We start from the raw sequence: 15,000 nt of genomic DNA on the forward strand, positions 1-15,000 counted from the left end.
CTGTAATTTTTCAGGATTACGGCTCGGGTTACTGAAAGCTTAGCTTTGATAATATTAATTTCATTAAAGTGAATGGTATTTCATATCTGTCATCGTTCTAGAACTTTCCGATACCAAAACGAATAAGGCTAACGAATAATACGACGGCAAGTTGGCGCGGCGCGGCGCTGTGCGGCGCAGCGGTGACGCAGCTGATCACAACATGGTCCGACCGAGAGGCCGAGGTCAGGTCCGCGGTCCGCGCGTGATTCATTACCGGGTAGGGATGTTCGATCCAATGCATTATTTGGGTGAATCGATGCAATGATCCATTCGATTGGATTATTGTATCGATACATTAAAATTCGACCTTTTTGTAGATCATCAAGTATTTCTGCAGAAAGAATAAAATCTTCCCATTAAATGTAAACCCCCCTCTTCCGGCCTTTATGGGATGAGTTAAGAAAAACCCTTGCAGAGTGCTTGGCAATGTATGTACAGAAACATCTGAGCAAAATTTTAAGCCTGTCCAGTTCTTTAGGCAATATGCGTTGATTTTATGTACTTTTGCATATCTTGAACGAATTTATTCCTTTCTAGCTGTCGCCTGCTACTCCGTCTGCGCGCAGTTAAAACTTTATAGGGGTATGAAAAATAGATAGTAGCCGATTCTCAGACTTACTGAATACGCATATAAAATTTGGTAAAAATCGGAAAAGCCGTTCGGAGAAGTACGGTAACTAACATTGTGACATGGAAATTTTATATATAAGACTAGCTGTCGCTCGCGACTCCGTATGCGCGCAGTTAAAAAAACTAAATGGGGGGGGGGGAGTTATGAAAAATAGATGTTGGCCGATTCTCAGACCTACTGAATATGCTCACAAAATTTCATGAGAATCGGTCAAGCCGTTTCGGAGGAGTTTAACCACAAAAACGCGACGAGAATTTTATATATTAGATTAATATATAAGTAATCACAGCGCTGACCAAAAAACCTAGAAAAACTTGAAATTTTGCATAGACATATCTATTCTTCTACTAATTCTATTCTGTAACTACATAGCCAAGCATTAAAAAAGGATATCATTAAACTCATCCCCTGAAGGTCTGAAGTGGAAGTGGAAGTGGTCATTATTAGATAACGTATATCTCAGGTAGAATAATGCGCGGGGATCTATGCGGACTTTTCAGGTTTCACGCAAAAAGGTGTTTTGGAAATTACTACCTACCTGATTTTAGGTCCTATACGAATGTTTCTACATACCTTTTCATATGTAAATTGACCGAAATAATTCCAACTGCTGAACTGTTATATCTCGGAATCGGTTAATCGTTAAAAATAAGAATAAATAATAAATATTAGATTATTTTTCCAAATGCGAGATCGATGGTGACTTTTCTGTTTTTAAATATAATGGTGTTTCGAACAATTTTCAGCTCTGTATGCGAATTATTTTAGGTTCACGTTTTGTTACTGCGTTTTTAGCCAGCCTTAATGGTTTAGACATCGTAAGACAAAAAAGAGAAATTTTGAGGGGTTCACAAATTCGATGTTTATATAGGTACATAGGTACAGAACATAATATATAATTTATCTATCTAGTCCGTCTATCAGTTTATAAAATTATACGAGTGTCTTTAAGTTATTAAGAAAAAATCATATTCGAGCACACGATGTATTTGCGCTGCTTATTAACGAAAACCCAATGTTTTAAATTTTTGTTAGTCTCTCAGTCTGTCTGTCCGCAAGTCCGCGTTTGTTCCGAGTTATCTCCAAAAAGGTTGTTCTTTGGTTTCGGTCGCAGCCGTGTACGGCGCGATGGTGATCTCGAGAGGGGCGCTTTTGCCTTCCGAAAAATATTTAAGAGCGCCCATTAGTGGTACTTATTGCTTAATGCATGACGAGAGTGGCGACGAAATGACCGTACGGCACGCTTGTTGCAGGAAGGCGCGGCGCAAGGAGCGCGAGGGTGAGCCGGCCGGCGACCCCAAGCTGTACCTGCAGGAGGCGCTGCTGGAGCGCAAGCTGCCCGAGCTGGACATGCGCCAACTGGTGGAGCTACCGCGCGGCCTCGACTACAACGAATGGCTCGCCTCCCACAGTCAGTATACACCATAAAGACTGCACGAAATAACCAAATTATAATAATAATAATAATATATTTTTATTACAAATTTATATGAGATTCGTCGTTGGACTTTCTCGCAAGTTTTCGTGGTAGGTTGTGATTTGCTCCGCCATCTTGAAATTCGCAACGACTTTTCTCACGACGATCTTAACTAACAGGTATTGTTCGACAGAGATCATATCGCAATCGGAAAATATCTTGACAGCGTCATATTTTGACCATAGAGGGAGGAGGGGAGAGTCAGCCGCTGCACGGTTTAATGTTGCCATTTTCATAATATAGAAATTTCATAAAAATATCACGTATGACATTACAGTACAGTAGAATTTCAATATTGGCAGGGATTACGTTCCAAATTTCCATTAGTAATTTTTTCTTGTTTTTTCCACACAGGAACAACTGTTTCTTTAATTTTACTCGTCTTTATAAATTGCAAGCACTGAGATGTTATTAAACTGTGGATCTTGTAGCGAATGGCTAGTTGACTAGTTAAAGCAGTAACTTTATTTCACCAATTACATCGCTTGCATTTATATAAAATCCGCCGCAACAAGTGCAAACACTAAAAACTACTAGCAAACTGTAATAAAGGATGCCGTTACAGCGTTTATAAAAACATTTCAATAACAAGTAATTAAAAAAATGGGACCCATCTGCAAGCACTACTTTCCGATTATATTTTTTTTTATCAAAATCGGAGCACCAAGTGCGGAGCTTGGCGGTAACACACATAAAAAAGAACAGTCGAATTGATAACCTCCTTTTTTTTGAAGTCGGCTAATAAATGATATTGGGTCACAGTTTTTTCCCCCGCGAATAAGGATATTGTACAGTACATTTTTTTTATTTAGCTCAGTTATTTTTGTCCTAAGTTTAAGTGTCCGGCTCACGGGTGACTCAGTGTTTATGTTAAATGTTCACTTGTAGTTTTTCTTTTATGTTATTTATGCGTAAAATGTTTAATGCAATGTGCTCGTAATATCCGCTCTATAATAAAATAAATCAGCAAATATTTAAAAAGTATTAATTGATTTGTACAAAAAAATTAGTAAGAAATTTAATATAAATATGTACCTTTCTTTAAGAATGTCTTCTGTTTCCTCATAAACTAGTTTTAACAACGGCGGCTTTCTTTTATTTTTTGCTTTTATATGGAATACCACTGAATGGCACATTTTGTAAGAAATGCGTCGATCGCCGGTCTGCCTTACAGTCCGGCATTACAGTCTCATAGGCGTGCGTCTGTTGTGGCGAAAAGAAAAACATTGTTGAAGTTGTGGCGGCCATGTTGCAGCGCTGGCGCTATTCGAGCACGTGAACCTACTGTACGGCACGGTGTCGGAGTTCTGTACGGCGGCGACGTGCCCCGACATGACGGGCCCCGGCGCGCGCGCCTATGCGTGGTACGACGAGCGCGGCAAGAAGACGCGCGTCGCCGCGCCACAGTACGTCGACTACGTCATGACCTACACGCAGAAGACCGTCACCGACGAGACCGTCTTCCCCACAAAGTACGGTGAGTGCCTCTCCCTTACCCTTGATATTTTTTTATTTATTTACATAATTGTATTTTCGTACAGGTTGTCCGGAAAAAACGTGTGTACTCGAGTTGAGGAAGAATTTCCAAAAAGAATAGCATTTCTAAACAATTTTCCGTCCGCGCGCAGTTAAAAAAAACTAAATGGGGGAGGGAGGGGGTAGGTTATGAAAAATAAATGTTGGCCGATTCTTAGGCCTACTGAATATGCTCACAAAATTTCATGAGAATCGGTCAAGCCGTTTCGGAGGAGTATGGCAACTAAAACTGTGACACGAGAATTTTATATATTAGATACACACAGTACAAATAGTTTTGATTTATTAATATTTGTTGTTTCGGAGACGTTCTAGTTAATATTGTAACGAAGGCCTTTTTAACAGAAGCACAAGCGGAGGTGAATTGCCTCAGCTACAGTGACACAGAGGCGGACATTGAATAAATATACTTAATTTATTTAAGAATTTTTAGTTTATTGTTCAATGTTTATCTAATCTTGTTAATATAAAAAATTAAGTAGGTATTTATTTGACATAGGTTGGTAAATAACAATTTCTTATACAAATTTTACTATTACAATATTCCATCCATTCGCCTCGTTTCGCCCACTGCTGGGCATAGGCCTCCCCCAAAGATCAATAAAAGGCAAGTTATATGAACACTTTGTAGCTTTCTTAGCCATCGATCAATTTTGCAAAGATTCATTTAGGTATTAAACGAATCACTAAAGAATCGTTCACTTTGATATTGAACTTAACGTCGCGTCGCTGATAACTAAGTGCGAAGGATGGGAACAAAAACATTTTATGTACCATATTTGGACCATTTCTCCAAGATAAATCCATGGACAATAATTGGGATTGTCAAGTGTATATTTAATATCTCATTCCTGCTAAACACGACGTACGCGTTAGGTAATAGCAAATAGCAGAGATTTCTTGGCCAAGGTTATGTCGATTAAACCCAATTTACCTCTATACAAAATTGATTAGTTTCTTCGCTAGAGGCCTTCAGAGTTTATGAAAATTTTTACGTTTCTCCAAATATCTGGAAAAGTCTATAGAGATTTTATTCATATTTTAAACATGGATTTGATTCAATAATAATTATAATAATACGACATTTTATCCGGTTTCGATAAGAAATTGAATTTACGAAACCGTTTGCCATCAAAATTTAACATGATACTTGTGTTTTCGGACTCCATGATAATTTTATCACATGGGTCTGTTCTACAAAGAGCTGTAGCTTATTGAATCGAACCCTTCGTTTAAATATGAATAAATTCTATTAAAGACTTTTCAAGATATTTGGAGAAAGGCAAAGTTTTCATAAACTTTGAAGCCCTCTAGCACCGAAACTAAGCAATGTTGTATTTACCTCTCTAGTTGGGTTAAATCACCATAATTCTGGCCAAGGAGTCTGTGATCTTCCACACGTCTTTTCCGGTCACCTGTTTGTTAAAGGTTTAAAGTACCCGCTTGACAAAAGTTTTTGTGAAGAAAAATTTTCTTTAACATAATTAGGTAGCGGTAGGTAGCGAAGTAAGTGGTCCAGTTTAGTGAGTACTTACACTATTGTTGAAGGCTTGGCAAAAGAGCAAGCGGATAATCAGATTTCATTCAAATATTGAACCGACCGCTGCCCTTACACATCTCTAACAACGGTAAAAACAACAAATTTAAGGTAGATTATGAATCCAACGGTTTTCGATTCATAATCTACCTTAAATGGACGGAGGAGGGGACGTACAGTAAGAGGGCATTTCTTCTTTCTATACGTCCCTTCCCACACCGAGTGCAATATCCCTGCCCATACTTTGATTGTATTCTCATCGGATGCGACTTGTAGAATATCGTGATGCCAGACTAAAAATGATCTAAAATGACTTACATTAAATATAATGTAATAATACTTTTTTTGTTATTGATGTTTTCATTGAAATTAGTGAGTAATTCAAGGCAAGGCGATATACGCATTTGTGTGAGTAGGATAGGACGAGGGCGGTGGCGGGTAGCGGGTAGCGGGTAGCGGGTAGCGGGTGCGGGTAGCGGGTAGCGGGGAGGTGTTACAATGCACAATTGCAGTTCGTGTGGGCGCAGCGAACGAGTTCCCGGCGCAGTTCGAGGGCGTGGTGCGGCGCGTGGTGCGGCTGCTGTTCCACGTCGTGGCGCACTTGTACGCGGCGCACTTCCGCGAGCTGGTGCTGCTGCGTCTGCACGCGCACCTGCACCTCACCTTCGCGCACCTCACCGCGCTCGACCGCCGCTTCGCACTGCTCGACCACAAGGAGACCGAGGTACATTGTTGTTTGTCTTCTTCTTTATAGGAACCACTTAAATTCTTAAACGATTACGATGATATCGTACAGGTCTTTTTTCAATATCTTGGCGGCTCAATACTTGACGGTCATCGCAGCGGTATACCTAAAATTATGTTCTACGTTGCGACTCGTGCGATGTTCCTAGCCGCCAACATATGAAACGATTTTAAAGCTAATGTATTGCGATAACTGCTTCATCAAATATATGATATTTTATGAAATTGTTCACATCGAAGTAGCGGCGGAGGGCCCGATTCACTCGCGACGTTAGGTAAGTTTGAACGGTTTAAAGTCGACAAACTTCTGGCGGTCAATGTGAAATCGCCTTCAAAATAGAAAAAAAAATCATTACGCATAGTGCTCGTTCATTCAGTTCTTTAGTTGGAACTTTTCCTCCATACATATGTCATTTTACTTGAACTGTGCCTTTCCACTACAGTGATTTTGTACTTGTATTAATGCATATTTTAGTATATTTCGAGCTCGAGCTCCGGTACCGGTATTTTATGCAAGATGTTTCGTTTGCAGGTGTTGCGCGACCTGGAGGTGGCGCTGCGCTTGTCGGAGCCGGGGGGCGCGCCCTGCCCGCCGACGCCCGCGCCGGGCCCGGCGGGGGGCGCGGCGGGGGGCGCGGCGGGGGGTGCGGCGGGTGCGGGGGGCGCGGAGGAGGGCGCCTCGCCGCGGCGCCGGTCGCCGGTGGTGACGCAGCCGCTGGCGTCCGCGTGACGCCGCCTTGTTGACTCTATTGTAAATATTTCAATCTGTTAAGTAGTTCTAGGTGATTACAATTAGTTTATAAATTTGTGATTGCTTTGGTTGTAAATAAAAGTGATATTTGTTTAACTAATAAACGGAAAAGCTTTATGTAGTTTTGTTTGTCGCGCGGCCTCGCGACCTCGCCCTAGCCCTCGTCCTCCGACTCTCCTTGCGTACCTTCGTCCCTCTAGTCTCTAGTACAGTTCATTGGATTATTGACACTCGTATTGACAGTTAAATACAAGCCAGGCTCTACTGTCTATATGTTTGACAAATCTATCAAACACCAATGCAAGCGGCCAATTTAGACAAATTATTAATTTCAACTGGCGCCAAATGAGATCTATTGTAGGGGAGAGGAAGCGAGGATTTTTGGATTTAATCGAGCGTGGCAGTTAAACGAATGGGGGGGTACCTTGTACCCAGTCGAGTAGGTACTCCTGCCACAAACGAAACGCTTCATTTACAGCAGAGTTTTTAGGGTATACGATCATAGTACTAAATAAAAGAAATCTGCACAGGTGGGCACAGTTAATCGAAAAGTTAACTTCGTTAATTCGTTAATTAAAAATTTACTTCAAAAAAAAAAAACAATCTCAACCAAAATGCACTCAAAAATAACGTAAAAAAACAATTTCAAACAAAATGCACTAAAAAGAAACAAAATAATGTCCTGAAAACTTTCTAAACTCTAGTAGTTAGTAGTATGGGCTCAGTTTTCCGCAACTCCACGACAAGCGCGTATTTTGCGTGTCTCTAAACTCTAAAGAAAGTTCTCTTCTTTCTTGTAACATGTCTATATTGTGTAATTATTGTTATTTTGGAGTCGGTTTCGGCCTAAGTAGGGACATAAACGTAAGTATGTCTAATACATCTCAAATATAAAATGTCATCTATTTACTTCGGCCGACACCAACTGCGAAATAACAATAATTATACAATATAGACATGTTACAAGAAAGAAGAGAACTTTCTTTAGAGTTTAGAGACACGCAAAATACGCGCTTGTCGTGGAGTTGCGGAAAACTGAGCCCCTACTACTAATTACTAGAGTTTAGAGAGTTTTCATGACATTATTTTGTTTCTTTTTAGTGCATTTTGTTTGAAATTGTTTTTTTTACGTTATTTTTGAGTGCATTTTGTTTGAAATTGTTTTTTTATGTTACTTTTGAGTGCATTTTGTTTGAAATTGTTTTATTACGTTACTTTTGAGTGCATTTTGTTTGAGATTGTTTTTTTTTTGAAGTCGGCTATTTTTTTTTTACATCAACTTTAAAATTATTTAATTTACTCAACTATACTAAATAAATTGTTAATATCACAAACAATAAAATATAACTATAAAACAAAACTATTTCTCTTTTTTTTTTAAACATTTTCACAACTTTTATTTTTCAACTGTTTTTATTACTTCATCGATCACGCACGGCTTCGCGTTACCGGCCAGTACGACCTCCTGGGCAGCGTACAACCTCTGTCGTGCTATCAAGGAGGTTATATGAGCATCAATACGCGATGTACATTCAGTTATATTTTTGGCGTCTTTGAAGAGTCTGACAACATTGATGAAGTCTTTGCCACTTTTTCTTAATATAAGTTAGGTCTGACGCAAATATCAAAGTAACATTTTATCATATTTTTGTTGAATACTAAAAATATGCCAGTGGCCATTTTGTATTACAATGATGGTAAAAATTATTCCTCTATCATTTGTTTGTGCAGTTGACTGAACTAAAGATGGGTTCTAAAGGAATTGAAACACATTGGTTATTTTTGTAGTTTTTAACTTTATTTAATTGAAATGCATTTTGGTTTCACTTTATAATACAACATTACAATCTATACAAAGTTAGATTCAAAATAAATAAATAGTATCGGTTAAAATGCTTCGGGAAGCTGAGCTCCGGATGTTCGTAGTCGCAAGTTGTACAACACTGACGTTACATCATTTACATTACAATCTAAATGTTAATAATTTGTTCGTTCATTTCATCAAAGAGAAAAAGAGTGCTAGAGCAAACTGCAACGTGCGCTGCCATGTGCGCAGCATCTGTCTCTGCAGAGTGCGCACTCGACCCGCCACATCTGTCTCTGCAGAGTGCGCACTCGACCCGCCACATCTGTCTCTGCCGAGTGCGCACTCGACCCGCCACATCTGTCTCTGCAGAGTGCGCACTCGACCCGCCACATCTGTCTCTGCCGAGTGCGCACTCGACCCGCCACATCTGTCTCTGCCGAGTGCGCACTCGACCCGCCATATCTGTCTCTGCAGAGTGCGCACTCGACCCGCCACATCTGTCTCTGCAGAGTGCGCACTCGACCCGCCACATCTGTCTCTGCCGAGTGCGCACTCGACCCGCCATATCTGTCTCTGCAGAGTGCGCACTCGACCCGCCACATCTGTCTCTGCCGAGTGCGCACTCGACCCGCCACATCTGTCTCTGCCGAGTGCGCACTCGACCCGCCATATCTGTCTCTGCAGAGTGCGCACTCGACCCGCCACATCTGTCTCTGCAGAGTGCGCACTCGACCCGCCACATCTGTCTCTGCCGAGTGCGCACTCGACCCGCCATATCTGTCTCTGCAGAGTGCGCACTCGACCCGCCACATCTGTCTCTGCCGAGTGCGCACTCGACCCGCCACATCTGTCTCTGCCGAGTGCGCAGTGGACAGCCAGATGTCGGTGTCGGTGTCGGCCTAGCGGAGGGCTCAGACGAGGTGGTGTGCATGCGGCGCGTGTCGCAGCATAGGCTCTGTGTCGGTGTCGGTGTCGGGCTCGTCGTCGAGGCCGGCGGCGGCCCAGTCGGTGTCGCGCGGCGCGGCCAGCCCGCACAGCCGCACTCCCAGCAGGTCGGCGCAGTTGTTGAGCGGTCCGCGTGTGAAAGGCGAGCGACCGCCGCGCGCCTGAAAGTGCCGGTAGCGGCCGCGGTTCAGCTGCTCGTTGGTCGTCATGCCGAGGCACACCACCTGCAGCACATATATTTATTATATTATTTCATAATACATCCTTGTTTTTATCCGCAACAAAGTGCGGCCGGAAACTAAAATAATTTGGCCTATGTGTTCTTTCAATCTATACCAAGTTTCATCGAGATCCGTGCAGCCGTTTTGTAGATATGTAATCGAAAAAAAATCATATTTCGTACACATGATGTGTTTGTGTAGCTGATAATAAAAAAACAATGTTTAAAATGATATGTATGTCCGCGTTTGTTTTGGGTAATCACCGCAGCGACTGGACCGATTCTTACGAGACTTGGACGGGAAGGTAGCTGATGGACTCGGTCATTTATAGCTTACTTTTTTTATAATTCCGCGCTGACGAAGTCGCGGCCGATCGCTAGCTTATAATATTAGTAAGAAGTAAGATATAAAACACAATTAAAATAAGATGCAAAATAAAAGCAAAGGAATGGAGAGCGAAGAATCTAACCAGATAGAGCTGGCAACCGGTGAGCACGGCCACCCAGAAGAGGTGGAAGAGCGCGTTGAGCATGACCCAGCTGAGCCAGGCGTTGCAGCGCAGCGCGTCCAGCAGCGCGCGCGCGCCCGGCGCCAGCGCGCATTGCGCGCGCACCGCCTGCACGCCGCCCCACACCATCCACGCGCACATCACCAGCAGCGAGGCCAGGAAGCCGAGGAAGTAGCGGTGGTTGTTGGCCCCGATGCAGTTGCCCACCCATGGGCAGTGGTGGTCGAACTTGGCGACGCAGCGGTTGCAGACGGAGCAGTGCTTGGAGCGCAGCGGGCGGCGCACCAGGCACGCCGAGCAGAAGCGCGCCGGCTCGAACCCGCCGCCGCTGCCCTCCGACAGCTCGATGATCGTCTGCCAACCGACCGGTCGCAGTGGAGATGAGCAGAGGCCGGCAATCTTCACCTCGCTCATTCGACTTTCGTTGCCTCTCAAATTACCTCCCACGACACATTCACATTACATCCATTACAAACACTCTTACTTAGTTGACTGCTTCGTTTCGGTACGAGTTAGTCGTAAACTCACTCGGAACTTATCCGTCTTGGTGGCGGTGATGACGCCGGGGTCGCTGCGCCACGAGCGCAGGAAGGTGTACCAGAGCGCGGCGGAGCACAGCAGGAAGGCGAGCGTGGCCGGCGCGCCCACCGCCGGCGCGATCACCGCCGCCCACGTTATGTAGAACCAGACCTGCACAATGACCGCTCGCTCTGCACTCCGCACTCTTACCACAATATTGATTTCTAATTTTGAATAACCTCCCTCACCTTTGTAGCTAAGTAAACGCTCAAGGGGAATATATTCTTTAGTTCATCGTCGAAAAGTGCATTGCCGAGGAAATGTAGCACTGCATAGAAACAGACGAGAAGGAACATCTTAAACATGTAGAGAGTGTCGATCTCCAAGACCAGGCCGGTGACGTAGAACGCCATGAACGGCATCGCCACCACGCACCACCATCTGAACTTCTGCAAGGCAATACAAATATCTCACCTGATAGAATCGACATACAACCGTGTCATTGAAGAAAGAATTAAATAGAAATATTGTCAGATTTTATTTTACCTTTTCGTACGTTAACCTGCGGAAGATGCTTCTCCTGGTGGTGAGCAGTGCGTGCTCTCGGACCCTGTCTGCCACTTTGGAGCCCAGCCAGAGACAGTCGCCCGCCTGCAGCATGGCGGCGGGAGTGGCGCCGCGCAGGTTGGGAACGTCCAGGCTCGCGTTGCCCTGCACACAACACGCACACAATGCACAACAATCAAAAATAAAAATTACAATTTAATTTTATGTCACATTTTGTCCCTTAGCTTACAACACCGCTCAAATCGAAAACTGGTGGTTTTCACATTTGGATTCCATTAGATGAAGCTGCTCATTACAAATCTATCCATTGCTCACATGATAATTGTAAGGTAAAGAAATATTTACTGTATTACTGTAAAAGATAAAAAGAAATAACTATTTCTAAACTGCTAAATAGCGTATTAATTAAACAATTACTAATAAAAATGCACCGATTATTTTGAAATACAGTTTTTTTTTTTTAGTCTCCTGTAAAGATGATAATAATGACTAATGCGGTGTTGTTAGCTATGGGAGGATATGTCAGTTTAATAAAAAATACTTGAAAATTGAGATAAATGCTTTTCAGCACAAAAAATTATGTATTTCTGGCTTCTTTCAAATTTGTACTCTAAAGACCTAAAAAGGTGAGTTAAATTAGGTATTTAGAAATATTTTTTACAGTATACAACACCTAGAATTCAAATTCTGCATAGAGGTTTCTGTGGTGACATAGGTGAGCACTATAAAAGACTGATGAATTTTATCCGCTAAAGATGCAAAGCTTGGGTTGAAAGTTTGTATGGAGATGTTATTCCTCTGACAGAATTACTTGAAAATGGACATTAATGCTTATGAAGGGTCTAGAACAGTGTTTCCCAACCTTTTTGGATCCATGTCCCATTTTTCAGGATGAACACGACTGTTACCCCCTTATAAATTTTGTTTAGAAATAAATTTCTCTCGAGGCCTAAATTTACAATGTTAGAGAAATAATTAAATACTACTTTTGGCTGACTAGATCAATTTCATATAAAATTTTTAAACATGAAAACACATATAAATAGTTTAAATGCAACGGATTTTTGTCTCTAAAATATATTTATGTACTTTTTAGCACTGGTTATCATTGTAAGGATGTATAGCCTTAAGTTTTTAAATCTCCGAATTGCACCCCTCTAAATCCAAATGTCCCCCAGGTGGGGCGTACGCCCCACCTTGGGAAACACTGGTCTAGAGTTTGTTTTAGAGTTTTAAGCTCTACATGGATAATATCAAGGAAGTAATAGCTTCAATTTGTTACTTTAAAATCATGAACTCCTGTGAATACTAAGATATATCAATATTAATTTTAAGAATTAAAGTAAAAAAAAAACAACTGGAAACAGAAAGGAACATTCTTGCCACTTATTTATATTACTATCCTTGATTAGTCTTTCTGTGTTAAAAATTGAGGTGTTAAAACCCTGGAACAAAAGGAAATATTTCACTTACATATAGTACAAGAGTAGAAATAGCAGTTGTGTTCCGAGCCAGTATCGCCCAATGCAGTGCAGTGTTCCCATGCGAACGATCCACTGGAGATGTGGATGCACCAAGTGTGAGCAGCAGGCGCGTGGGATCGACGGCGGACACCTTCCAGGCGGCCCACATGAGCGGCGTCATACCGCCGGCATCAGGCGCGTCAGGGTCGACCCCGCGCGCTACTAGGTACGCCACCACCGCCGTGTGCCCGAACTGTGCCGCCAGGTGCAGGCAGGCGCAGCCTTCCGCGTCGCGTAGCGTCGGGTCGGCGCCTGCTCGCACCAACAGCACGGTCGCCTCCAAGTGGCCTTGTCGAGTTGCCCAGTGCAGGGGCGTCGATTGCAATTCACCGCCGACCGCATCTACGATTGCACCCTTCGATAGAAGATATTCAATGATTTCTCGGCGGTTGTTAATCGCCGCCCAGTGCAGCAATGTAACAGTTTCATGGTCCGGCTGATTGACATCCCAGCCTGCCTCTACAAGTTCTTTGACACGACCGAAAGCACCGTACTGTGTGGCTTTTACTATGTCGAATCCACTATAATCTCGTTCGAGTGGTGCAGGCGGGGGCTCGCGCGAAGGCAAGCCCTCGCACTCGCGCTGGGACTTTCCACATTGCCCGGTGGCAGCCGCGCCGCATGTGCTGTCGTACATGGCCACTAGGTGCAACCGGGTGGAGAAGACATTGTAACAAATTTTTGTAGTTAAATAACTTAAAATAATGACGATTTCTAGGAAAGTGTTGATACTATGAACAAATCGAAACAACTGTCATCAAAAACTCAATTTATTGACATCTTAGGGTATGTTCCGATATACACTGCGAGCACTGCACAGTGCTATCACTGTAGAAAAATTCGTTCCGTTATGGACTGCCAGTATACTGTCGCAGTACCCTAGGGAAATATATGACGTCATAAATCGCCGCCATATTCTACTGTGAGCACTGGCGTTTTCGAGGTAAGGTACTCGCAGTACTTTGATCACGTGATCAGTCAAAACCACCCGAGTGCCTGACATCTTTTAAACAAAGCTAAAGTTTAATCAGAAAATGTTAAAGTTCTGTAATTAGTTTGGATTAATAAATAAAACAATGGAAGAATTGAAAAAATTAACCTTATTAGACTGTGTTGATAATGAAAAACATATTCTTTTTTATGAAAAAGTACTTATTTTTATTACATTATAAATTAAATTTATAATTAATATTAATTAAAATATTTTTAATTTGACAGTACTCCAAAACAGTTTTTTTTAATGTACTAGAAAACTTGAATACACTCATTGGAATGTCGCGTCAAAAAATGCTGCTGACAGTATACGAGATTGCGTTCCGTTTTAAATCGTAACCAGTATAACTGACTATAAAGGAACGGCTTCACAGTATACTGAATTGACGTCACACTCTACAGTGGTCGCAGTGCATATCGGAACACACCCTTAATCTACAATGATCCGTTCAAAAACAGTTTAACATTAAACATAGACACTATGTTATTGGTGTTTTGTTTTTTTTTAAAACCGTCTTTTTTTTTAATTTAATTAACTGGAATACTTTTCGTACAACAAATGAGGTATAAAAAAACTCGATACATACATATGTATCGTGTTTTATATGTATGTATATACATATATTCTTAGATTAAAATTTTAACTATAGTGTGTCTATTTAAGGATGATTAGTTAGACCAAAGAGTACAATAATATACATATACAGAAAAAGAGAGCCCTCTGAACGATTTTTTGTCACCCTAAAAGAACTAACGTCATCTCTCGATATACGCCATATGCTAATATTATGGGTATGTTCCGATATGCACTGCGACCACTGTAGAGTGTGACGTCAATTCAGTATACTGTGAAGCCGTCCGTCCCTTTATAGCCAGTTATACTGGTTACGATTTAAAACGGAACGCAATCCCGTATACTGTCAGCCGCATCTTTTGACGCAGCATTTAAATGAGTGTATTCAAGTTTTCTAGTCATTAAAAAAAACTGTTTTGGAGTCCTGTCAAATTAAAAATGTTTTAATTAATATTAATTGTAAGTTTCAGCTCGTATTGAACATTTTCAACACAGTCTAATAAGGTTAATTTTTGCAATTCTTCCATTGTTTTTTTTTTTTTTTTTATTTATTAATCCAAACTAATTACAGTACTTTAACATTTTCTGATTAAACTGTAGCTTTGTTTATAAGACGTTAGGCACT

General features: G+C 41.9%; 2 protein-coding genes across 6 annotated transcripts in view; one reads left to right on the top strand and one right to left on the bottom strand.

Annotated features, from left to right (window-relative positions):
* LOC106709559 (MOB kinase activator-like 2) overlaps positions 1 to 6,856 on the top strand; it is an 18,266-nt gene extending 11,410 nt beyond the window's left edge. For 3 of the 5 annotated variants that reach the window (XM_045678144.1, XM_045678145.1, XM_045678142.1), the window contains 4 exons: positions 1,927 to 2,084; positions 3,406 to 3,627; positions 5,751 to 5,947; positions 6,500 to 6,856. In XM_045678144.1, coding sequence (XP_045534100.1) covers positions 1,927 to 2,084; positions 3,406 to 3,627; positions 5,751 to 5,947; positions 6,500 to 6,697 — 775 coding nt within the window. In that variant the 3' untranslated portion in view covers positions 6,698 to 6,856. The remainder of the gene's footprint in view (positions 1 to 1,926; positions 2,085 to 3,405; positions 3,628 to 5,750; positions 5,948 to 6,499) is intronic. The other 2 variants (XM_045678141.1, XM_045678143.1) reach the window with 2 other exon arrangements.
* A 2,563-nt stretch (positions 6,857 to 9,419) lies between these two features.
* Positions 9,420 to 13,586, bottom strand: LOC106709570 (palmitoyltransferase Hip14). The gene is made up of 6 exons (XM_014501392.2): positions 12,759 to 13,586; positions 11,265 to 11,429; positions 10,967 to 11,167; positions 10,728 to 10,889; positions 10,161 to 10,553; positions 9,420 to 9,694 (listed from the first exon to the last, which is right to left on the bottom strand). The coding sequence occupies exons 1-6, from the start codon at positions 13,443 to 13,445 to the stop codon at positions 9,437 to 9,439; spliced, it is 1,866 nt and encodes a 621-aa protein (XP_014356878.1). The 5' UTR covers positions 13,446 to 13,586; the 3' UTR covers positions 9,420 to 9,436.
* Positions 13,587 to 15,000: the final 1,414 nt, after the last annotated feature.

Source organism: Papilio machaon, chromosome 5 (genome assembly GCF_912999745.1).
Source record: "Papilio machaon chromosome 5, ilPapMach1.1, whole genome shotgun sequence".
Classification (NCBI taxonomy): Eukaryota; Metazoa; Arthropoda; class Insecta; order Lepidoptera; family Papilionidae; genus Papilio; species Papilio machaon.

What these genes read in the sequence shown, in the direction of transcription:
- LOC106709570 (XM_014501392.2), bottom strand. Translation starts at nt 13,445, where the DNA reads ATGTACGACAGCACATGCGGCGCGGCTGCCACCGGGCAATGTGGAAAG. An exon ending in TTTCTACTCTTGTACTATAT is followed by an intron (nt 11,430 to 12,758) that starts GTAAGTGAAATA and finishes TGTTGTGTGCAG; the next exon opens with GGCAACGCGAGCCTGGACGT. An exon ending in CCGGTTGCCAGCTCTATCTG is followed by an intron (nt 9,695 to 10,160) that starts GTTAGATTCTTC and finishes TATGTGCTGCAG; the next exon opens with GTGGTGTGCCTCGGCATGAC.